The sequence below is a fragment of the Carassius gibelio genome, chromosome B20 (assembly GCF_023724105.1).
Source record: "Carassius gibelio isolate Cgi1373 ecotype wild population from Czech Republic chromosome B20, carGib1.2-hapl.c, whole genome shotgun sequence".
In the NCBI taxonomy this organism is placed as follows: domain Eukaryota; kingdom Metazoa; phylum Chordata; class Actinopteri; order Cypriniformes; family Cyprinidae; genus Carassius; species Carassius gibelio.
The window spans coordinates 10815477-10841378 of record NC_068415.1 but is presented as its reverse complement, the minus strand read 5'-3'; the positions used below and the strand labels follow the sequence as shown (position 1 = coordinate 10841378).

The 25902-nt window shown below is 36.3% G+C and overlaps 1 protein-coding gene and 1 long non-coding RNA gene across 2 annotated transcripts in view; one reads left to right on the top strand and one right to left on the bottom strand.

Moving 5' to 3' along the window:
- fndc1 (fibronectin type III domain containing 1) overlaps nucleotides 1–25902 on the bottom strand; it is a 35683-nt gene that overhangs the window by 6933 nt on the left and 2848 nt on the right. Inside the window, exons 2-16 of the mRNA XM_052585656.1 lie at nucleotides 24663–24857; nucleotides 24474–24560; nucleotides 22175–22234; nucleotides 16160–16369; nucleotides 15890–15985; nucleotides 15679–15799; nucleotides 14003–14190; nucleotides 13240–13347; nucleotides 12488–12676; nucleotides 10212–12398; nucleotides 10004–10119; nucleotides 9430–9541; nucleotides 8984–9340; nucleotides 6619–6783; nucleotides 491–727 (exon numbers count right to left, since the gene is read on the bottom strand). Of these exons, the coding sequence (XP_052441616.1) occupies nucleotides 491–727; nucleotides 6619–6783; nucleotides 8984–9340; nucleotides 9430–9541; nucleotides 10004–10119; nucleotides 10212–12398; nucleotides 12488–12676; nucleotides 13240–13347; nucleotides 14003–14190; nucleotides 15679–15799; nucleotides 15890–15985; nucleotides 16160–16369; nucleotides 22175–22234; nucleotides 24474–24560; nucleotides 24663–24857 (4428 nt within the window). The remainder of the gene's footprint in view (nucleotides 1–490; nucleotides 728–6618; nucleotides 6784–8983; nucleotides 9341–9429; nucleotides 9542–10003; nucleotides 10120–10211; nucleotides 12399–12487; nucleotides 12677–13239; nucleotides 13348–14002; nucleotides 14191–15678; nucleotides 15800–15889; nucleotides 15986–16159; nucleotides 16370–22174; nucleotides 22235–24473; nucleotides 24561–24662; nucleotides 24858–25902) is intronic.
- On the top strand, nucleotides 11501–22233 carry LOC127983452 (uncharacterized). The gene is made up of 3 exons (XR_008160443.1): nucleotides 11501–11631; nucleotides 18724–18945; nucleotides 21857–22233. It is a non-coding gene; the product is annotated as an uncharacterized LOC127983452 (long non-coding RNA).

Sequence of the window (25902 nt, the reverse complement as noted above, 5' to 3'; positions counted from 1 at the left end):
TTCTCTGTCGGTATTCGCTGCTATAAATCTTTTTCAGTGTATCAAATGCATGATTAACTTGCTTTATGAGATTTACACATTGCAGATAGAGGAACAGAACATTATAAGATGATCCATAAACTAGATTGGGTGTTTTTCACATCAATTTGATGCATTCTAAGAAATCGCTGCACATTTGGTATGTTGGAAAAAGCAGCTGAAATGCAGTCCATGGAAAATAAAACCACTCATCTTGAGCATGAATCAAGTCATAAATAAATCAGGACTTGTTCAATTTAACAAAGTCATTTTTTCAACTGTGATCTTGACTTTAATCGTAATCCTAATTCCGATCTCCGAATGATATAAGATGAAAAAGAAATCTTGTAAATTTGTATATTACATCTAGCAAACCTTGTGGAGACAAACAGAAGTCATTTTTTCACAGTTCTGCAACTGCAAAAGCATTTGTTTTTTAAATAATAAAAAGGTTATTGCTACACACACTCACCAGACACCATGTCATCTTTCAGTGGAAGTGCCCAGTCCAGAATCACAAAGGAGTGACAGCCCTCCATAGCAACCACAGTGACATTATGGGGCTTGTTTTTGGGTGGCTGCTTTTGATTGACTGATTGTTGTTCCTTCTCCATCAAGTCTGCCAAGACATCCACTTGAAGGTACTCCAGAGCCTCGGTCAGGGAGCAGGGAGCTCCAGGGTCCTTACGGATGTAGTTTACATATGGAGCTGAGGAAAAGCAGAGAAAGGGAAAATCTGTAAATTTAGGAAATATGTTAAGGAAAATGCAATGTCGCTACTTTAATATCAAATGTTTTATTACAGTTCAATAGCAAATTAACAATTTGAGCTATGATCTGAACTGATCTTATTACATGAATTTCATAATGCTTGTTTGTCCCCCAATTGCTTCATTGACAGCAACACTTGAGCTGATTGTATTTCACAAATTTGTGTGAAACCTGATCTGTAAAAAGTCACATGATCAAATAGAAATAGTGCAGAATGAAACACATTTATTCTTTATTTTGCATCATAACTTTTGATTTAAAATATTAAAATTTTAAGCAGCCAATACTCTGGTCTGAAGTGTCACATGATATTAGTTTTTTTTTTTATAAACCATTTCTTATTACCAATGATGAAAACTTTAGTGCTATGGAAAAAAAATTTATGGAACGCATGATACAGTATTTTTTTCCCCTGATTCTTTGATTAATAAAAAGTTCAAAAGAACCATTGCTTTGAAATTTGTAACAACAGAAATGTATTTTCTGTCACTTTTGACCAATTGAATGCATCCTTGTAGAGAAAAACTTTAGTTTTTAGTTAAAGATTGGCTTTCAATTTCAGTTTTAATTGCTGTAACTAGTAATACAAAAATGAATGCAAAACAGCCACTGATATTTGTGCCAACTGACAACAGATAACATGGTGCTGGAAGTTTCGTTTAGTAAGCAGTACATTTGTGTTGTGTTGTTTGCATTAGCTTGTTGTCCTAGTTTAAGAATGAATCCAATTTACTCTTGCTCATGGTTACAGACGATAAAAGCTACCATTGTTGATATTTCGCTGTAGACTTTTTCCTGTTGGCTCAATGAAATTTTGTTATTTCTGTCATCCCACACAGTGCCAGCTGGATCCACAGCTGTGAACACTTCCAGAACCCCTCGTCCGATTGGGCCACAAGATTCACACCTGGAGCTAATCAAAAGCGCCATGTGATGTTGACCCTGATACAGAACAAAAAACACACTTCTGTGCATGTGCCTCTGCTGAGACTGACTGAGACTCAAACACACATACAAGCTGCACACATTACGGGCGTTAAAACAAAAGCCACAATACAGTGTGATGGGGAGAAAAACTGAGCAAAGCATAAGAGTGAGTATCAAGACACAACTTCTATGTATTTCTCATACACACAGCAAGCACTACAGCTACTGCATTTACACCTACAGAAAAATCAATACGGCAAGGTGGGAGCAAACACAACAGAGATGGTTTGAAATATACTGGACTTGCTGGTGGATCTGGAGAGCAGAGAAGACCCGAGCATATTAAAGCCATAAATATTTTAGGAGATGTCTGAGGTTTGGGCCAGAAGGAAGCTGCTCTCAGCTGATATCAGCACATTTATCTCATGTTGTTTTATTTAGGGCTTCTTTCTTGAGATGTTTCTCTGTTTAAATGGCTTGCATATGTGTAAGTATGTGCCTGTTGTGCAGTGTGTCAGTATTTATCTCTCCAAACATTTAGGTTATGACATTGTACCAAAGAGCTTTGCTGGGTATGATGCTTGTTTTGGTGGAACTAGTCCTCTTTTTTACTTATTTTAAGTGCTTCTCAATCATAGACGCTTGCCCTATCATTTTAATGTATGACTGCTTCCTCAACTCAATTTTACTAGGACTTCAAAGGCCTCCTCTTGTACCCATTAGTACAAATATCAGCATTATGAGGCCAAATGCTGTAGCCACAGCCTGGAACATGCAGTATTTCTATACAGGCACAGCTTGGTTCCTCGAATCATACTTTCGTATTTGAAAAGCTCAGCAGTGCTTCTGGCTCCAGTGGTCTAAATGGTGATGTTATCTCTATTTCCTCGCATAGCTCTGCTGGACATAGCCATTTTCTAATACTGCAATATAAATACATTACAATCACCAACCTAGGGACCATTGAGGGCCCCCCTCATAAACAATGAGGAGTTGGCTCATAATATTTTTCTCATTCTTCTGCTGTTTTCCTATGTATCTAGCCAGAGCAGTTGATGTCACATTTCTGCCAAGACAAGCAACATTATAGAAGCCATGAAACAGTAGGAGCTCTTGGATTGCTGGCTAATGATCAAAAAACTAAACCTAGGCCACGATGACCCTTGTTTTGTCATATGATATGCATTTGAGAAATGCAACAAGTAACTTAATCAGTGAAACCTGAGTCTCAACACTTGTGTGCACAGTGTTTAAGCAGGTTTAGCGCTATCAATCAAGAGACATTTCAAATGAATTACATATGACTAATTGTTATTCAAATTATGAATTTAATACCATGCTAATATTTCACATCAATATATAAACACCAATATTTGCTAAGAAAATAATTGTGACCAATATATATATATATATAAGTATCTCTTTTTTTAAATGAACTTATGAAATTAATAGCATAATAATTATTAACTGTGTATTGCTAATATGAAATCAATTTGTCTGTACATTAAAAGCTTATGTACCCAAAACCTACTAAATTTATAAAAGAAGGGAAAGAAAGAGCGAGCAAAGAAAGTAGAAAAGCCGGGTCTCCAATTCCATTACGCTTTTGTCACAAGCCTCTTTGGACACCAGACCGGACTTACTTAAAGGGACAATAAGTAACTTTTTAGGTATTTTATTATCTAAAATCAATATTTTTATTCATAAATATGCCCTCAATGGTGTATAAATACCTATGCCAATGTTTAAACTAATCCTTGTAAATGAAGAATTTATTATCTTTATATACATACGGTAGGTCGACGGAGGCTTCCATGTAGTTCCGCCATCTTGCAAAACTATAATAGCAGAGAGGGACAAAAAGTACTAAGCCAACGCGTTTCCACAGCGCGTTTTCGGTCAGAGCCAGAAACGCAGGTGCAGAGCAGTGAGAGGCGCTTGAAACTGCACCGGCAAGTTTAAAAGTCTGGATTGCATTCTTATTATGGACCATACATATGCCGCGCCACAGGAGAAGAAAACATCGTCGCCAAAACAGTCAAAAATAGAACGTAAAAGGAAACGTGACCGTAGATTACAGAAAACAAGAGTTAATGTCGGGGAAGCTTTTTCTAGGTGGAAAGAGCTAATGCTGGATAAAGATTTCAAAAGAGAAGTGGCCAGTTTTCTTCTCGACAGGTAAGTCAGTGTTACAATCTATATTACAATATTTTTTTTATATCTAACAATGCACATTATTCAGAAAATATAACGAATAAAGAAGACATAACTACTAATTACAATATTTCATGTTTTCCACAGTCAGTAATTCATACTGTAACATTCGTTTGTTTGTTGTCATGTTGCAGTTTGTTTGAAATAACACACCTGTTCACCTGAAGGAAAACTCGACAAAGTGCTATTAGAAGACATCCCGTCAAAGCTTTTTGGTACATATCGCCTACCGTAGATGCAACACGCATTTGAAAAAGCGAGGCGCTGGAGAGCAAAATTAGTTTGAATGCAAAATACAATTTCACCACTAGATGGGAGTAATTCCTACTTACTGTCCCTTTAAATACTTATAACTATAGCAATATGTGCTTCTCTACTGCAAGTACAGTACTGTAAAGAGTCGTTGAGGGGCAGAACTAAATTTGCCAGCTGACCAGCCAAAGCTCCAGCTCAGCATAACCATTTCTGAAACTCATCTGGTACATGTCTCTGCATGCAAACCGAACCTGAAACATGTTCCATAGCTAGGTGTATAGCTTAAGCTTGAAAAGATGGAGTCTGCTGAACCTAATGTTCAAAGGCAGTTATAGTCCGTCTTAGTAAACGAATTCATGCTGAACAAAGCTTGACTAGAATTAGGTAACATAGATTGCACATCATGATTGCACTAATCCACTGCTGAGAGGAATACAATTGCACTATTTGGCAATTGTTTGGAATAGCATCCTAATAGCAATCACAAATAAAACTAGTTTAAATAATGTTTTCATTCAGGCACACACCTTTATCCTAATACACATACCGAGTCTTGAAGAATTCGGGAAGGTAGCCCATACCCACAGACATTCAGCCATAATTTATAGAGCTGAGTCTAAATACCTTCACTCAGGCATTCTCAAATATTTCCTACAGAAGCTGCCCACATGAAAGAATCGGAGTCCTCTGAGCCTCTAAAGTCAATGGACTCTAAAAGAGCCTTTACCAACACATGCTATGTAGTATTAGATGCAGACCTGAGGGTTGACAAGGTTGGTTACACTCTGGCCATAGGGAGAGACCTCTAGTAGTAGAAAGTAAACTTAGAATAAGCCGAAGGCTAAAGGCTCTCACCCACTTGTTTGCTCTCAATTTATAGTATTATATACTAGTATTTAAAATTTTGGAGTCAGTAAGGTTTTTCATTTGAAAGCAATTAATACTTTTATTCAGCAAGGATGCATTAAATTTATCAAAAATGACTGTTATAAGTGATATAATAAATGCTGTTCTCTCGATTTTGTCTTGATCAAAGAATCCTGAAAAATCCCTCTTTCCACACATGCTAAAAGAAATGATCACCAAATAAGCATATTAGAATGATTTCTTAAGAATCATGTGAAACTGAAGGCTGGAGTATGAAAAATCAGCTTTACTATTACAAAATAAATCACAATCTTAAATATATATAAAACTGCAATTAAATGATTTAATATAACTATAATATAATACAATTTCTTAATATATTACTGTCTTTACTGTATTTTTGATCAAATATATGTAGCCTTGATCAGGGTAAGAGATTTCTTTAAAAAAAAATATATATTGTGTAAAAATAAGCCCATTTTACACCTGAAATTAAAATCTGTGTCATATCTGGATAGTATCTGGATATTTAAGCTTGTTTGGCATTAACACCTTTATTCCGATGCATTTTCAGGATTGCACAATTCAAAACTGGATCATTCAAAATGCATTTGTAAACACCCTAGTAAAGCATGTTAATGGGGCTAGAAGTGAATAAACGGGGAGAAAAAGGTTGTAAAGTGCTCTCTTTGGCAAGAAATTAGATTCCAAGTCTAATACAATAAAATAATTTGAAACAGGTGAAAAAAATGCAAGAGTGTGGTGTCTTTTGTTTTTACACCGTGAGAGCAACTTAATTAAACGAACTTGCAACATATGACTTGAATGACTCAGTCTGTCAAAGGGATGTGTTTATTTACATTTATTGCTTGCGTAGCTGAATGTGGATAATGAAAACATGTTTGTATTTACATCTAAGTTAAATGTGATCAAAATCTGTCCCAGACACATGCCAATGTAATTTCATCCGATCACAATCTGATTAAACTGTGTATTGGGTGTATTAATATTTGACAGACTGAAAATGCATGTTAAGGCCAGGTGTAAAAAGGCATATAATGAACAAGTGATTACGCTTAAAGAACAAGCAATTTTAGAGTTGTAAACATTTTGGTTGAGAGGTAGAGATTCTTAATAGAAGTTCTTAAAGAAGTGCTGTCTCTTTTTTTTTTTTTTTTTTTGATGAACTCTGATTGAGCTGATTGTGTGGAGTTTGGAAGATAATTCAACTGCCGAGGTACAAGAAGTATTTGCATATAAATCCTAGCTAAGGTCAGCTGTATGCACAATTTTATTTGCCGCTTACAAGCATAACCAAGGGAATGAGCTGCACTTGTAGGCCAAATAAATTTCCTTCACATTCACCATTCAACTCTCAAGTGCCTCACATCTACAGGAAATGCTGAGGTGATTGGAAAGAAATGAACTGTTAGCGGCCAGTTGTGTTTCCTGAGAGGTTTAATCTCAGCATGGTATTGCTGATTTTGAAACAAGCAAGAACAGGGAATATGGTATTTTATACCAGAGTACTAACTGTTGTAATATGCAGTAAACCAAATCTATTACCTGTGAACCGTTTCTTTCCAACCACATCAAACTCAGAAGAAGGAGTGTTGTTCAAAGGCCGTGTCTCAGGAGTTGGAGGCTGTGTTATAGGAGTCTCTGTTGTGTGAGCCAGTGTTGTGGTAGGAAGTGGGACTGGGGTTGTGGTAGTCTCCTCAAAAAGCCCATCTGTGAGATAGAGTAGAAATCAAAAACAGGAAGAATTCAAGTCCACAGGATGCTGTATCCCACCTCACAGTGGACCAAAAAGTTTATATAATACAAAATGCCTTTGTATTATATAAATATGAAGATATGAAAATATTAAGCCAAGTGGCATTTATTTCAAAGAAATGGGGTTTAAGTATCCAAAACTGCCCAGATACTTTTTAGGTTCACTGTACATGCAGCATTGTTTTTAAAGGTTAATGCTATTGCTCTGTTATAGAAGTGAGAATGTAACCAAACTTTTTTTTATGGTTAATATTCTCTTGCCCACGAGTCCTGTCACAACAAGGAAATTACTATTGGGACAAGCCAAGTAATTATTAAAACTGTATGCAAACAAGCCTGTCCATAAATGCAGCTTGGCCACATTAGCTGTCCTGTGTTCAACAAACCAGCAGAATTATATAACAAATTATTATACAACAAGGTCTAGTTGTTATTCCAGAAAGGTCATCCAAGTTTGTGCACACTGAATCATCCAGCTCTTCACTTTGCAAACTATAAAGGCACTTAGTTTAAAAAAATAAAGAAATACAACCCAGGAATGTACCACCTTAAACAACAGCAAACAAATGGCATCTATAAAGTTGAATAGATTAATAGAGAAATGAATGAAGTAAAAACAACCTGCTCGTAGCATGGCAGCCAGTAAACAAAGCAATCAGCCAATACTATCTTCATTAATAACAGGATCACCAGATGCCATGTTGACCATAACCATAACTCATTTCTGAACTGTTTTCTTAGGGAAAATGGAAACCAGAGGAACTATACAAATAAATCATCGATTCTGGCTCAGTTTCATTTGGACTGTGGCACTCAACAAATCTACATCAACAATTAGATTAATATTTGACCCACAATCAGATAGAAATGTAGCATTACCTTTAAGAATTAGAAATTCACATTTCACATATATACATTTTCATATATTTCAAATAAGCTTATGTCAATTTAAAGCCAGTATAAAATGCAAATTCACCCTATCTACTTTAAATGCATGCTCCCTATTATATATACATGTTATAGATCTGCGCCCCTCCACAACTGACAGAAAGCTCAAATTCATTTTTGAATGCAAATCCCACATCTCAAAATTGGTGCTGTCAAACAATCCTGATTAATCGCTTCCAAAATAAAAGTTTTTTTTTACATATATGAATATATAAATACACACACATATAGTATATATTTGGAAAATATTTACCTGTATTTACATGTATATATTTATATACATACTGTATCATTTATATTATATATAAATTAATTTAGTATATAAACATAACAAATTTCTCTTAAATATATACATGCATGTTTGTGTATTTATGTATACATAATAAATAGCCTATACACAGTACACACACATATATATTACGTAAACCGCAATTAATCGTAATCGCGATTAATCGGTTGACAGCACTACTCAAAATACAGTCAACAACTGATGAATAGAACCAAAACCCATTCCCTAATAATTTGTTAAATTCTGCCACTGATGTCACCAAACAGAAATGTAAAAATAATTCAATATCATTTTTTTTACTATTCAGACAAACACATAATCCTTTGCTAACATGATGCCACTGGTTGGGATAATGTTGTATGTTGTGCTAGTTAAGATGCTCAAACAAATACACCAAGAAAATCAACCTAGGCATCTTACAGTTTTCTCCACATATTAAGAGAAAATATTTGATCACTGAAATAATTACGATTAATGCTGAGGGTTCACTTAGTGTAACTGTGCCTTAATATGGTTGCACTTCTCACCTGTTATTTGTTGTTTTTGTCTTGAAAATCATGAAATTGGCAGTTATTTCTTTAAGCTATATAGTTGTTCTACAGTGAAGAAAAAGACCCAAAAAGCATGCTGTTGACAGGCAAATTCAAAGCATAGCAGAGGTTATTCAGGAATAACGGGGAAATCCTTTGAGGTCTGCTGTGCATCCTAACTAACATTATCCTTGGAATACTGATTCTAAATTACAGAGGATCAAGTCTTGTGGGTACTAACTACTACAGTACATTCCTGTGACAAGGCTTGTTATGCAAGAGCCAACTGGGCCAAAAATCATTTTTGCTTCAACACAAATTACTAAATCTACATCGCATTACATATGAATTCTTAGAGATTAGTATGGCTGCAAAGACTTCATCTCACCTTCAGAGTAGCAGTTAAGTATTCCATCAGCATCCAATATTGGGAAACCATATTTGTCCAGTCGAGAATAAAGTCCAGGTGGACATGTGGGCTCAGCAGCTAATGTTGACTGCTCTAATGTTTCTGTTACCATTTCTGTTGTTGTAGGTTCTGGTGTTGTTGTTGTTGTGGTTGTTGTGGTTGTTGTAGTCGTGGTTGTAGTGGATGTAGTCCTTGGTTTAGGGCGATCCAAGCCCACAATGGGTTTTCCTCCCACAGTAAGATACTTGTCACTTGGATTAATCACAGGCCGACTTTCTCTTCCATGACCAAATAATGCTAATCCTTCCTGGTTTACCAGTGGGCTACCATGGTCATCTAATATATCAAACACAGGTAAAAGTCAGTTTAAAACAGGCTTCTTTCTATATTTCTATTATTGTCAGTTAAAATTGTAAGCCACTCACCAAAAATAGTCTTGCCATCCTCTCCAAGGACAACTTTTCTTGGTCTTCCTCTTGAATCCTGAAGAACTCTTCCATTTTCATTCATTAGGACGCCCTTATCCAGATCTACTATCTAAAAGAATGAAAAAGAAGAAGAAACTTTTAAACTTTTAAACAGTTAAACAGTCTTGACTGAATAAGTGTCCCTAAGGTCCCTGTCTGTGGAGTTTCCATGTCTAGAGAGACAAAACTGTTCACATCAGTGTCTTTGCTTACTTTAAAGATAATTCTGTTTGGACTGGTCTGATTTATTAATGCATCCAGACAGCAGACTTAACAGAAGCCATAGATATAGATATTGTGATCACAGTATCTTAACTTACATTCTATAATTTATGTTTAACAAAATTAAAGTCATTGATGAAATCAGAGGGTCACTATCAGTGCTACAAACCTGCTATAGGTAAAAACTTCTTTTATCTTTCATAGTTTAAACATTAGAACATAAACTAAACTAATAAGCTAAAATCATTTATAACACATCTTAATGGATTTAAGGACATTCAGGTCTGCCAAAATTTGCAAATAAACACACCCATTTTGTTCCATCAGGACCTGTGATATGTCGGACTCCTTTTGGTTTCGAATTTTCATCAGATGTTAAGGGTGCTTTGCCATTTGCAGCTGTGAGATTCGGCCGTCCGTTTCTGCCTGAACATGTAATTAGAGGAATGAGTAGAAATGTACTTATGCACACACTGAAATTGTTGCATGCACATTCTTGCAGACATCACAGTGTTCACCTTTTTCATAACTAGGTTTGTAGCCACTGGCTGGAGTGTTTTCCTTTAAAATGGGCCGCAGTCTCGATCCCATCACTGGATTTCGAGACTCAGGAGATATATTCCCACTAGAGCTTTCACCAGCAGACAGTCCATGGGAGGAGCGAGAAACTGAACTTGGGGTGAGCCTAACATTAGTATTACTCCTGTCAGCTGTGTCTGGGTTTGAGATAAGTGGCGATTCTGCTGGACTGTTTTGAGAGGAGGCAGATGATGATGCTGAAGAGGAGTGTGGAGATGATGAAGAGCCTGATGTGGAAACAGAGCCCATTCTTCTGTGCTGTACTGGATCCCCCCATTTGGGTAACCGCAAACCTTTAGATCGGCTTGCTAACACAGGAGAGCGGACCCGACCATTAGAAGCCAAAATAGGAACTCTTTGGGCAACTGAAGGAAGTGACTTTGAACTGCTACTGGTACTTTCATTTTCAAAGTTCTGGATAGGTCTATGAGGTTCACTCACAGTTGTTGTTGTGGTTTTAGGTGCAGCAGTTGAGGTGGCATCTTTGTTTTGCCTCTCCAAGGTCTCTCTGCTTCCCTTGTAAAGATAATCATCTTCATGATCATTGCTAATTTTTATATCTTCATTATTACTGGGATTGTTGGAACTAATTGGAGCATTTGTGTCTTTATTCAGCACACTAGGTTTATTTGAGACAGGATTAACCTCCTGCTTTGAAGGATATGTTGTGGGTGAAGTTTTATCACTAGTATCTCGTGAGCTCACAGCAGTAGAACGAGAAGGAAATCCTTTAATAATTGGCCTTCCTGCACCTATAGATGAGGCAGTCCTACTCCACGGTATTCTCCCGTCTTGTCTGCGACTCCCTGTAACTATCCTAGAATTTCGGTTTGGTAATGAAACGGCTGAACTTCTCCCTGTTGTAAAAGAGTTAGTCCTTGAAGAAGAAAGGGAAGTGGAACCATAACTATTGCTTTTCTCTTCTTTGTTATCATAATCTCCCATTTGCACTGGTTGTTCCTCTTTAGTTGTGTCAGAATGGGGTTTTTTTGTTTCTTCAGTTGGTTGTTCATCCTTTGTGTCATCTAGCTCCGTGTCCTTGTGGTTGGTATCAAGCACCTCTGTTGTATCTTGACTGTTTATCGTGGTTCCTGTTGGCAGTGTTGATTGTGAAGAAGCAGACGATGATGATGATGATGAATCAGGTTTGTGCTTTCCTGTTTGAAGTCTATGAGTTCTAGTTGAAATTCCAACTCTTCTTCCATTAGGGTACATGGCACTAGATCCTGAACTTGGGACTCGACCTGATGTGGAAGAAGACCTTCTTGTACCTGCTGCTGATGATGATGGTAAGGAGGATGAAGGAGAAGATCCCGAAGAAGAAGATGATGAAGTAGATGCTGAGGAGGAGGAAGAAGAGTAAGTTGGAGAAGAGATAGATGAGGATGATTCTGTTTCTGATTCTTTCACTGATTCAGGCCTTCTTTCCTGAGGTGAGATCACTGAAGGCGTCTTGTCAGTGACACTTATCTGGTTGTAAGAGCTCTTTTCCTCAGGATAGGAGACCGTTGTCAGGTTCTTTCTTGTAGCTGCAGACTCCTTGTTTTGCAAAGAATCTTCACTCCGCATTCTTGAACGAGAATTAGGCCTTCTTAATCTGCTAATATCAACAATTGAGGATGTGCGCGGGGTCCAAGAAGGACGTTTGGCATCAGATGTTTTAGGGACAGATTCAGATTTACTGGGTTTTGATTCTTTAGTGTCATGTGGGTGTTTTGAATGTTCCTCTGTTTGTGACGATGCATTATTACTGCTCTCTGGTTTTGTGTCCACAATAGCCTCATTTGCTCTTATGTCGTCTTCTGTTTGACTGTCTGTTGGCTTCTCTTCCTCATTTGTATCTTCTTCTCTATCTTTGGCATTAGTGGATGAAGAATGTGAGTTTGACCTTGAGCTAGAACCTCCTCTTCTGACTGAACCCCTCACAGAGGAGAAGATGCTGTGATAGGACCTTGTTTGAGAAAGAGGGCGTCCTCGTCTATTGGGCGGTGTTTGAGTTGTGGTCTGAGTATCGAACTCTTCCATCTCATCTGGCTCCTGATTGTCTGATTCATTGTTTGAAGATGTCTTGGAGGCACTTTGACTTGTCTTGTGGCTGTCTGCGTTCCTTAAGTGAGTAGAGCTGGCTAGATACAAAATTAAGATACCAGTCTTAACCAAGTATCTGTAAAGCTGCTAAAGTTTATTGAGGAAAACATCTGTTGGGAATACTTACATGCAGGCATTGCAACAATAATGGCTTTAGTTTGTGGTCCTTGGCCCTTCCTATTGACTCCACGGATTTTGAAGATATAGCGGTCACCTGGCGTAAGTCCATCTATGGTAGCAGAGGTGGTGGTGCCACGGTATGTTACTGACTTTGCGCCAAATGGTTTCATAGCAGGAGCATAGGAAAGGATGTATTCTGGAAGTAGATGTCAAATCAATCAGTACGGTCAATTTCAGTTGGATAACATAGCTGAATATTTTCCAATGAACACTGGGAATACCCAGGATTGAACCAATAAATCTAGGCCAAGGATAACACACTAAAAATGAAAAGTTCCTTTTGCATGAACAGGAAACAGTTTGTGTTTTCCACATGTTCATTTGTGTTGGTTTAGCTTTACAGACTGGTGCTCTGCATGCCTGCTGGAGAAACTGTAATGGCACTGCACACAGATAAGTGGTTTCAGGGAAGACATATGGTCAACAATTAGCAATGTTTTACTCTTCAAATGCTAAAGTCTTATTCTGTTCTTTATGTAGGGCATATTCCAAAAGACAATGAAAGAGGTGACAGATATCTGTATAAAATATTATCAGAGTTAAAAATACTTTCTCCTATCCCAGCTAAATATGCAGATAAAACTATAAGTAAGGCAAAAGTATGTTGGGTGCACTGTATAATAAAAAAGTATATATATTTTTTCCTATGGTCAAAATGGATCTTACTTAATTGATAGCCTAGCTACCCTGTGGTATTACCTCTTATTCGCCCATTTGTTTGCTCGGGTGGATCCCAGGTGGCTGTGACAGCAGTACCCTTTCCTCGAAGTGGTTTTACTTGAAAATTTTCTGGAGGGCCAGAAGGAGCTGCAAAGACAAATGTGGGAGAAAGTAAAACTAGGACTGACAAACAAATAGTTATACAAACAACATGGAACACTGTCTATTCTCTTGAACTTAATTTTTTTTTTCTGCCTGGAGATTTTTCAGATGGAAACAACAGTTTGTGTTTTCCATGGGAATGAGGTCATTCTGATCACTCCAAACAAAAATTCAAAACAGCCAGTAAACAGTGACATTACTCTGAAATAGGCAGTTAGAACATGCATACTTGGTTTCAAAAACTAAGGCAAGATTGTTTTGAGTTTTTGTGCATTTTTATGGGTGTGCGGCACAATACAGACACCCTGTTGTTTATCCTTTGCTTCATTAACTATTTGTGTATTTTCTGACATGCAATAAAAGTGCAGATTGTAATTAAATTCACTTTAGTCTAAATAACCAGCATTTAAAATCTTTTAAACCACGTTCATGGAAAATAAAACTTCCAGTAACTCTAGTCAACTTGTAATGTTGAACACATCTCTGTTATAATACTAAGATTCTTTTAATCTGACATTGACCTTTTTAGTTAGTTTGCAGATAATTATATCTATAATAATAAATACTATCAGGATTTGTCTGCTCAGCTATGTAAACTAAGCAAAACATCTGGGTTAGAGATCAGAGAGCATAAACAAACCTGATTCAGGGGTTCTCTGGAACACAGATGCACTCCATTTTCCCTTCTGATCTCTTTGCGAGATACAAATAGAGAACTCGTACATGCTGTCTGCAGAGAGCGTTTCAATTATGAGACGTCTCTGAGCTGTTTCCTTGTATTCCCATCGAGCAGATTCTCCTTTCTCTCTGTATTTCACAGTGTAATACCTGCACATACATTGATTCTAAAGTTGAAACATACAACGTCGTTCCAAGGTTTGGGGTCACTATTCAGAAAGGACACATTAAAGTCATTCACAGTAATGACACAGACACGGTAGACATTCATAATTCCTCAAAAGATTCTAAAAAGGATTCCACAAAAACATTAAGCAGCACAAGTGCTTTAACACTGATGATAATGAAAAATGTTTCTTGAGCACCATATATGCATATTACTATTAGAATGATAGTATTATAATGGCTGTTAAAAATCCAGATTTGCCATCACAGGAATTTTAAAACATATTAAACGTAAATGTAAAAAACATTCATTTTTAATTGTAATAACATTTCACAAAATTCCACTATATTTTTAATCAAATATATGCAGCCTTGGTGAGCATAAGAGACTTATTTTACCAACTGTTTGAACAGTAGTGTGTATGGTAACACTTTATAATAACTGCATGCTATTAATCATTAGTTAAGCATTAGGAAACAGTTAATTCATCATTTATAAAGCATTAATAGACATTAATAGACATTTATAAGCAGTTTATAAATACAGATATAAATGCTTTATACCTGATTTAAAAGCATATCTATAATGTATTTAATAATTGTTTTTTCATACATTATTAATGATCAATTTATCATATCTAAATTAAGTACAGCATTATTTACACACCAGTTATTAAGGAGTTGTCAGTGGTTCATAAGATCACTTAGAAATTGTAAGTAAATGATTAATAAACTATTTAAATGTGCATTCATACATCTTTTTATTCAGACATATAGTTATAGTTACTTATAGTGTTAATAAATGGTTTATTAACATGTATTTCTACTGTAATTCAGGGTTAATTCAGGTAGTTATAAAACATATGTAGTTGTTAGTTAACTATTTTTGTGAGCTCATCTAAAGTGAGGACTATTAATGCCTTGTAAAGCTTTTACAAATGAGATTTAAAGGCTGTTAATATTTCTATGTTCTGTATCACTGTGTTGTGTTTGTTTCTGTTTTTTGTTTACAAGATAACTGAGCCTTTAAATATCCTTTATAAATGCTTTACAAGGCATAACTAGTCCTCACTTTAGATGAGCTCACATAAATAGTTAACTGACCACTACTAAATGCTTTATAACTACCTGAATTTACTACATTTCTTGTGATCTTATGAATCACTGGCAACTCCTAAATAACTGGTTTGTAAATAATGCTATACTTCATTGAGAAATGATAAATTGATCATGAATAAAGTATGAAATTACACATTATAGGTATGCTTTTAAATCAAGAATAAAGCATTTATATCTGTATTTATAAACTGATTATTACTGTCTATTAATGCTTTATAAATTATGAATTATCTGTTTACTAATGCTTAATTAATGATTAATAGTGTGCACTTATTATAAAGTGTTACCGTGTATATAATGCAACCAACATTCCAATTGGCCCACCATTTTAAAAATAATATAATACATGTTTACCTGGATCCCTCTGGTATTTCCTTCTTCTTTTCAACAAGTGGATCAACCCATGTGATAAGGACAGACTGAGGAGACAATACTCTAACTCTGATGTCCTCTACTTCATCCACAACTTCCGGCTCTGATGGAAAAGGATGACAAAGAATAAATATTAGTTTTAAGTGAGTCAAAATACTGATATGGAGTGCTGGTTAATCCCACTGTGATATACCTGGTGTTACTTTATTTAAGGTGGCTGTGGTGATGGGTGCACTCCTCCCCTGAGCTCTGGGTGCCTGCAGTGATACCACATAGACGGACTCAGACGCTATGAACAGAGGGGGGATACCAGATACGGCCACGTATCATTACACATAACCTGCTATGGGACATACTGGAGACATGCAATTTGAGAATATCTCAACCTAGATTTAAAGGCATACACTGAATATCTCAAACACTATTCCTATCAGCCTTTAAACATCCAGAGTTTTGTGCTTACCCAGTTTGTTCTTGTTAGCATTGCGCTGGTCTGCTTGGTGCTGGCTGAGGTCCACTCTGTGTTTGTTTTGGGGTCGCAGAGGGAGGCGTCCTACTTGATGAGGGGGTTCTGGTCCTGAGGATGACTGAGGGGCCCTCTCTTGTCCTAGTGCCGTCCTCTGAGTTGGGGGCCGTGGGTTAATCTGTGATGAAGTTATAGACACCATCCTGCCTAATGAAAGACAGACAGAGCAAATCATATTGGCTTTGGATTTTAATAATCTGCTATTATTATAATTTTATGACTTTGGAGAAAATCGGTTGTTTTAAATGTGCTTTACAAAAGAGCTCTTTGCACAACTAACTTGAATTTATTAGAAATGACTTCATTGTGATAACACTGTCCAATGTTTATTTTACATTATCAAACATGGTGGGTTCCATAAAGTCTGAAAATTTTGAATTCAAAATCGAATTTAGACACAGATACAAAGTTTCATAATTTTGAATGATGTAATATATGAAATATGAAGAAATTCACAAGTTTGATGTTGACAATATTAACAGCTTTAGTAAAAAAGGTCAAAATTCCTTACAATGACACACACAACATTTGTGAAGCAAAAAATATGTTTTTTCCCATTGAAAAAAAGAAAAAAAGAATGAAGAAGCATTTTCACAAATGGTCTCATACTTTTAAATCCCATTATACTTTACAGAGGATGACTCATGTTTGCAATCTCTCATAAAACAAAAACTCTGGCAGATAACAAAGACATGAAGATTTGCTGAAGTAAAGTTACAGGGCCACACAGTTTACAGTCATGTGCACTCTCACTTCCTCTCTCTTATTGCTTTGCTGTAATCCCCCAACTGACAGGACTTGGCAGGCGAATGAGACAGTCAGACAGTCTTCCTCCTCTCTTTCCTTCAACACACTGCTCCATGCGCATCTCTCCTTCTCTCCCTCTGGTGTGCCGTACATCCCTGAGAGGATAATGAAAAACATTCCCTCTCTTTCTCGATCCGCCTGTCGTTTTTCACTTCTTTAATCATTCTCAGATGATCAGTTGTAGTCACACCTCCTCAGTCTGTGTGTAACCAGTGTGGTGTTGAAAAGTTCAGTAATCAATCGATACATTGAACTTGTGAAGTTTTTTTCTTAACAGGCATGCTAAGCTTCTTTTATGTATATTATATGTTGGACCCTTAAAAAAAAAACAGTACTTTTGTACAGTACTTTTGACTGTTGAGACTATTGAGACACACCTTCGCTTTTATTGACCCGTAAGTGAGGTGTTTGTGATGTTCGAGTTGGGGGAGGATGACACTAGTAGTGCAAATCTGCCCACCCTAGCTTTAATATAAAAGTGCGTTCTTCATACTAGAAAGGTTTTTTACAACTTTGAATCAACTTAACCAATTACTTAAAATGTTTCAGCGTTTAGAAGTGCTCCAAACACCACAGACTAAGAGCACCTGATGATCAAACAATCAGATCAATGGCAAATATTGGGATGAAAGTTTAATATATTAAATGCAATCTACAAATAATTATATACCAATAAAATCATGATTCTGTAAAATGCAGGGCTTGGCAAACTATATGCAAGTTATAAGCAATTAAATATCATTTAACTTTTTTAATTATACGCATATTAAAATTAGTGCTGGCCAACAATAAATCACGATTAATTGCATCCAAAATAAAAGTTTTTTGTGTACATAATATATGTGTGTGTGCTGTGTATATTTATGATGTGTGTGTATATATATATATATATATATATATATATATATATATATATATATATATATATATATATATATATATATATATATATATATATATATATATATATATATATAAACACTCATATGCATGTATATATTTAAGAAATTTTTTTTTAAATATAAGTAAATATATACATGTAAACACATGTAAATATGTTCAAAATGTTTACTGTACGTGTGTCTTTATAAATACATAATATAATATACACAGTACACACACACACACACACACACATTTTATTAAAAAAAACTTTTATTTTGGATGTGATTAATCGTGATTAAAACTTGTAAAACTGACCTGAAGGCAGTTAGAAATAAATGTTTCAAAACTTTGTGAAGCAGTATTTTGAAAGCAGTCATCACTAATGTCAGATCATTTTGATGACTGAAGAATGAAAAGAAGGAAAGACAGGAATGAGTAAATCCTTCATAACTTCTATAAAGTGCTTCATATCCTTTATAGCTCTGCCTTTTGTGAGGATTTTGGCTAAATGCCGTGTGTGTATGATTAAAAACTGTCCTATGATTGCTCTGGCATCACTTACTCAATGCTTAAGCTCTGTCAGAATTATTAACACTTAAGTTAAGGTCTCAAAAAAATACTGAAATGATAGTACAGTAACTGCAACTCCTTTTACTTTGTACACACAACAGACACTTATTCCCACTTCCCATTCTGAGAGTCCAGCCAACACAGCTGAGACAGGCTCACATATCACAGGCCTTGAAACAGGGGTGAAACATAGTAGCTCACCCCTCTCTAACTCTTTCCCTTTCTTCTTGTTTTCACAGTGTCAATCTTCCAAGTTCATGTCTTGGATCCATGATGCCACATCGTTCTCTTTTCCCTCCCCTCAGGTCTGATTTGTTAGCTGATCATGAATTATCTCCATGAATTCTCTCTCTGTGGGAGGTTTCGGATGCGATAACAAGCTCCAGGTTGCAGGAACCAGACCAGAGTTACCATGTCCATGTGTGGACTCAGCTGGGCTACATGTGGACCTGTTCTTAAAGGTTAGTACCAATGATTTCTACAGCCAAAGTGATGACAAAGAGATGATAGCACAACATTGGTGGCTGTGAAACAGAATTAAGCTTTTCCTGCCACAGTTTTGCCACAGCACGGTTACAAGCAAAATGACATAAAGCATATGTCTTTTGTTAACCCAGCGGCAAAGCCAGAGAAAAATTAGAGCAACACTATGGTAACATCATGACAATAGCAATAGCAAAGAACAAACATGGACTGGATAACATTATGGGAAAACCAAGGAAATAAAATAATAATGAAATGCCATTTCTGGAGATGTTAAGTGACCACAAACAGTATTTTTTTTTTTTTTTTTTTTTGTCCAAATGTTTTTAGACATTACCAAACCGAACATTCAGCTGTATTTTGTCTATTTTAAGTTTGCAACTAAATCTATGTAGTCTATGTCAGAGGTGCAGTTATGCGTCAGGGTTAGCATATGGCACACAAAAGTGCAAACGCTTCAGGAATGTCGAAGTTGTTATCGGATTGTTCGAAATCTTCAGGATTTCCACGAGACGTGTGTGTCGTGTAACCCCCTCACGAAAGAAGAATGCCGTTGTGTTCACAGCTGTGACAACGAGTGCTTATCAGGATCAAGTAAATGCTGGATTTTATGTGAAATATTTTAAGTCTGCGGCATAGAATCTTTAAAATATGTCAGAGAGTTATACACATCTGTCTGTTATTATGGCAACAATTCCATGCTGTGAAACATAAGGATGAACAAAACAAATTGTGATTGGTTGTTTGACACGTCAGTCAAAATGGCCTAATGGGCGGGCCTTGGCCAATGAAAGCTGCCATATGCCGCGTTTCCACCGAAATTACCCGGAACATTTGTACCAGGAACTTTTTTTCCCAGGAACTTTTTTCCCCCCAGACCTGTTGCTTTCTGCGTTTCCACCACGGTGTAAAGTACCGGGAAGATTGGGCAAATAGACTGGTGACGTAGGTCTGCGCGTTTCTCAATACAAAGTACCGCTGATTTAAAAAAAAAAAAAGGTACGCTGATTTTGGACGTGCATCATCGGTAGTTAGTTCTGACTTCGTGCATTGGACTGGGGAGTGTGATGTCAGCGACGACGCGAATCCTGTAATTTTCCTCTCTGTATATTTACAATAAAACGAAATAGGATATAAAATACCACTGCCTCCTTTGGTTTTCATTTTAAGCATAATAACAGCTGCGGAAATGTACTTAGTTCAGGGATATGTGTATATGCAGCCATTACAATGAAACGAAATATTATATTTATAATATTATATTATAATATTTTATTTTCATTTTAACATATAGATAAATTGAATACAGACCAAAGAAAACCTGTTAGATTTACCCCGCAGCTGAATTATGTTATGTTTAACCACTAAAGAGACATCAGAGCCAGCGGTACATATCAGAAGATCTGTCCGAGAGGAGGCTGCTCTCTGCGGATACATGAGGACTGAGCTTCCGCTGATCGAGTGGAGCTCACCGTCTACGAGATCGGCGAAATACATTTTTAAATAGACGCTGTCTTTATAAATAAACCATAGATTTGAGTTTTAAACAACTACATTCTCGCCTGAAATACTTTTAAAATTACATTTCATGACACAATAACAGTAATATTTGAAAATGATCCAAATAAATGGTGTTTGAACTCAACCAATGCTGCGTGAACTCAGATCGCTTTGGCTACTGTTATTTCCCCCTCAGTATATTTACAATAAAACTAAATAGGATATAAAATACCACTGCCTCCTTTCGTTTTCATTTAAACATCATAACAGCTGCAGAAATGTACTTAGTTCAGGGATATGTGTAATGTTATGTACAGCCATGGCAATGAAACAAAATATTATATAGACTTGCCTTTTTTATTTTCATTTTAACATATAGATAAATTGAATACAGACCAAAGAAAACCTGTTAGATTTACCCCGCAGCTGAATTATATTTTATGTTTAACCACTGAAGAGACATCAGAGCCAGCGGCACATATCAGAAGATCTATCCGAGATGAGGCTGCTCTCTGCGGATACATGAGGACTGAGCTCCCGATGATCGAGTGGAGCTTACCGTCTCTGAGATCGGCGAAACACATTTTTAAATAGGCACTGTCTTTATAAATAAACCACAGATTTGAGTTTAAAACAACTACATTCTCGCCTGAAATACTTTTAAAATTACATTTCATGACACAATAAGAGTAATATTTTGAAAATGTTGATTCGAATAAATGGTGGTTGAACTCAACCAATGCTGCGTGAACTCAACCAATCAGAATGTTTAGCGCCAAAGTCCCGCCCCCGAAAGTTCCGGAACTCTGAAAAAGTACCACCTCGCCAGCAGGGACTTTCTGAGGGGCATTTTTTTACCCGGAACTTTATTTAGTTCCTGGTTCCTGCGGTGGAAACACACCAAGTACCAGGCCAAAGTCCCTAGTTCCTGGGTAAAGTTCCTGCGGTGGAAACGCGGCTATAGATTCCAGACTGTCGTGCTACGCGAGACTAGTGTAGTATTTACTTTGAGTAAATCAAAACAATTTCAACTGCTAGTAAATTTCACAAAGAATTACAAAGAAAAGGCAAGTAACACATTTAAATAAACATTAAATTTTGAAGAAGAAAAAATTAATAATCTGTTTTATTTACAATTTGCAGTGTATGCTGGACCATTGATTCAATCTGTGGTTTCTCCATTTTATGGATTTTCATCTCTTTTACTCTTGAGATCGTAAGAAACTAAAACAGTCTTCATTTGGTTTAAATCTGAGATTCCTTATTCTCTTCAGAGGGCTTGCATGTACAGAGTTTGGCTTCAAGTGGGCTCAGTGGATTCATAAAGAAGAGAAATAAAAGCTTTGATTTAACAAATTCACAGCTGACAAACTGCCACTGTCTTTCCAGGAACTTGGGGTATCGGAGGTCTCTGGGATCCAAACACATGTCCGAGCTTTAAACCTTCTCAAGGGAGTAACAACATAGATGTTTTCCATACGCCTGCAAGTCTAAAATCTGTCATTTGCCATTAATGTACAGAAACAACTATATTTTGAAGTAGTTTGAAGTAGAGCTTGCATTCCAATAAGGTTGGGTTTGACATAAAATTGTGTTCTCTTAACATTTTCCTCATAACTCTTTTATGTTTATCTTGAACCTGTTTGGTGGTACTCCTCATAAAATTTTTGTGCATCAGTAATAGGCTGGGGAAAGTATTGGGCCTACCTGGAGAGGATCTGTTGAAGGGCTCGACAGCAAAACCATCCAGTTTAACCCACTCTCCCCCTGCAGGAAAAAAAGAGCAATGTGGTTACACATAAGACAATATATTGATAACACTTATTGGTTAACACTTAATTTTTATCTTTGCACAAAACATTCATAATTAAAAATAATAATAATATTAATAAAACAGCATTTTATAAATGTAATAAACTGCTATTTTTAAGCATATTTTTTTGAAAATACAAATATTATCAACATTTTTCATGCTCTATAATATTATGTTGTTGTGCCTAAATTCACTTGTAGTATGTGAAACAACTGATTTTAGTTTTTAGTATTTTATTTTGTTAATTTAGTTTGATTAATACGGAGCCCCACACATGACATGCAAGAAAAAATAAATAAATTGTGTACTCGATTTACTAATTCGTTCCCTCGATGTACTAAAACGTGCACATGATTACTATTTAAATCCTTCGATTTGCTCATTCGTTCCCTCGATTTACTAAATCGTTCCCTCGATTTGTTAAATCGTGTGCACATTTTACTAATTTGTTTTCTCGATTTATAAATCATGTGCACAATTTAGCAAATCAAGGGAAAGAATTAGTAAATCATGCACATGATTTAGACTACTATTTTTTCCTTCATGCCTTGGCTCCGTAGATTAACTGGTTATCCTAATGAAATAAATTTGCTCATAATAAAGATAAGAAATAAAACATATTTGACCTCATCAACTATTTACAGCACTTTATTTTTCATAGCCACTTTTATGACTGAATTACTCAACAAAAGCTGAATTATATTACGCATAAATGTGTAGCACATTTCGCAATCAAGCAACCAGCTACCTTTAAAACGAGGAGCTGTAACACCACATATGTTTACAACTGCTAAAAACATCCTCAGCCAAGAACATTTATGATCTGTTTGCAGGATTATTAATGTGCATTTGTATTATGACAGATGCGTTGGGATAAATGTTGTGGGCCGTTCAGACATATGCCCAGATCCTGTTTGTTGGAGGGGGACATGGACGTACTGACAAAAAACTTTATGTGAAAAAATGTATGTGACGTGTGTTGGACGAGTGACTGGATACCACAACACAATGCTTAAGGCTCTTGACTCAAGCTCTGGATTGGATACAAAAACAATGACTGGCCACATAAATGCTCTATCTTTGGGGAATTCAATAGCAGCTGATGCCAGTTATTTGAAAAACAGAAACGACCATATATTCCCACACACTGCAGTCTACACATGAGTGTGTGTTAGCCATCCAGTCTGGTTTAATATTGTGAAATGAACAAAAAACTAAGAGAGCATTAAAGTTATTACTACTTTCCTTGTAAAAACCCTATAATAATATGTGTTAGATTCTAACAAGTCTAAATTAATGAGGCTAATAAAAGTTTACATTCAGACATTTAATGAGATCCATGGAACACTAGGTACAAAGATACTAGGTAAAAAAGGTACAAAAGCTGTCACTGGGGTTGTTTTTTTGTTTTTTGAAAGGTACTGTTTAGGTACTAATATGTATACACTTTAGGTAATATGTACCTTTAGGGTATTTGTATGCACCCTTTAGGAGTAAGTACGTCATAAATGTGTACTTCTTGAAAAGATACCAACCGAGTTAGAACTTTTGTACTTTTTTTCTGAGAGTGTATACAGTGACCAGTAAAATGATGTTGAGCCACAGTTAAAAATAAGTGAAAGAAAGTTTTTTTGTGCTGTCTTCTATCTATTTTCAATTCAATTCAATTTCACATAAATGCACCCTTAAACAATCTTACCGACTCCAAAAATTGGAACGGTAGTAGATCTCCACAGTTAATGAACAGTTTAATATTTTATATTCTTATTAAAGTCGTAAATTATGTATACAACACTGAGGGATTCCTGTTTTGTTATTCTTAAAAGGATAAATGCCCTAAAAGTAAAAAGTTTGGTGTCATGTCGTTCCAAACCTGTATGACTTCTGCAGAAAACCAAAGAAGTCTGAGGTCCAAACAACATTCGACCTCATTGAGGTTTATTGTACGGCCTAAAAACAGAGACGTTTTTCAAACGTGTTCTCCAAAAGCAGAGAAATCCCTATAGGTTTGGAATGACATAAGAGTGAATAAATGATGACCAACATTTTGGCGAAGTTTTAAAGCATGCATATGTGTTTAAAATCATGCGTTTTCTGTGCATACTGTACTTTATCTATCCATGCACTAATGTACAACACTGAGTCATAGAGAAACATGCAGATCTCTATCTACACACGCATGCAAGCACACACCTCCTGGAGTCTCTGCCCTGTAGACAGGTTTACTCATCCCATCCTTATTCTCTGCACTCATCTTGAGAAAATGCAGGACTCCAGGCTCTAAAACAACACAACATGCACATGAGAGCCTGGCATAGTGCTCAAGTACTCAATGTGAGTCTCTAGCATTTTATTTAAAAAATGAATGATTTACACTCTTACCCAGGTCCTCTAGTAACTCTGACCGTCTGTCCTTGTCGACAGTCATGAAGCGCAGTGACTTCATGGACTTCCCATAGCCGATGCTGTAGCTATCAACAGGCCGTCCATCCAGCTCGCTGGGGGAATCCCATGTGACTTTTAACCCCTTATCCACAGAGGTAAGCTTTACATTACGTGGTGGCAGTGGCTTAGAACCTGGGAGATAGTACAGCTGTTTTTCAATCACATTGCAATTACAGTCTGATGAGTTTATTTTTGTTAAGAGAGCAGTTATAAAGTTCAGCAAATCACCAATTAACTATTAACTAGCTACTATTAAGTAAGGGATATTGTCACAAAATTATCAGGCCCACAGAATGAAGCAGTCTTATATAACCTTGAAGGGTTTTATTTTGCAATAATGCAGGAATGCAGGAGATTGTCATAGAACAATGTCATTATGCATAAACATTTGACAGATTATATGACAGACCAATCAGAATTAAGTATTTCAGAGGGCCATATATCAAGGGAAAATTAAACTAAATCGTAAATTTAGCATGACAATTCGCTAAGTGGGAGTCGAAGTGTTTAATGTACATGTGTTGTATAAGCTTACTTTCTTATAGCTTGAACAAGAGCAATAAGGGCTACAACCTTCAGTTAATCAAACTGTAAAACTCTGTGTGAAGTTCTTTAGAGTGCTCAGGCTGTTTTTATAACCCTACTTACAGTTGGAGTGAGCAAATCTCTCATCGCTGTGCCTGTTTACTGTACAACAGCATGATCCTGGCATAAAGCCCGGTGAGAGAGATCGATCTCTATCACTTATTTAAGAGTACACATGGACATATGCCTTTCGAATCACTGCTTTATAATGTTACATTGGCAATAGAACATCCCTTCACATAATTTGGAACCACATCACACATCATTGCAATTACCGCAACTTGCGCACACACACAGGCCACAGAAACATCAAACCTCAGTCTGTGACTTGGCCCGCTTGAAAATTTATGATGTAGGGTGGGTTCACATTTTGATTAAATCAAGACTTGTAAAACATAAGAATTAGATCTTTCTCCAAAAATAAACATTTTATACTGGAGGAAACTACTTGAGGCTCGTATTAGGTAGTGGACATCACCTAGATCAGTGGTTCTCAATTTTGGGTAATTCTGCAGTCAGTGGAAAAAAAGTATTATTTACTGTGATTAATTTTATGATTCCAGACATTTTAAGAACTGTTCCTCAGTTAATC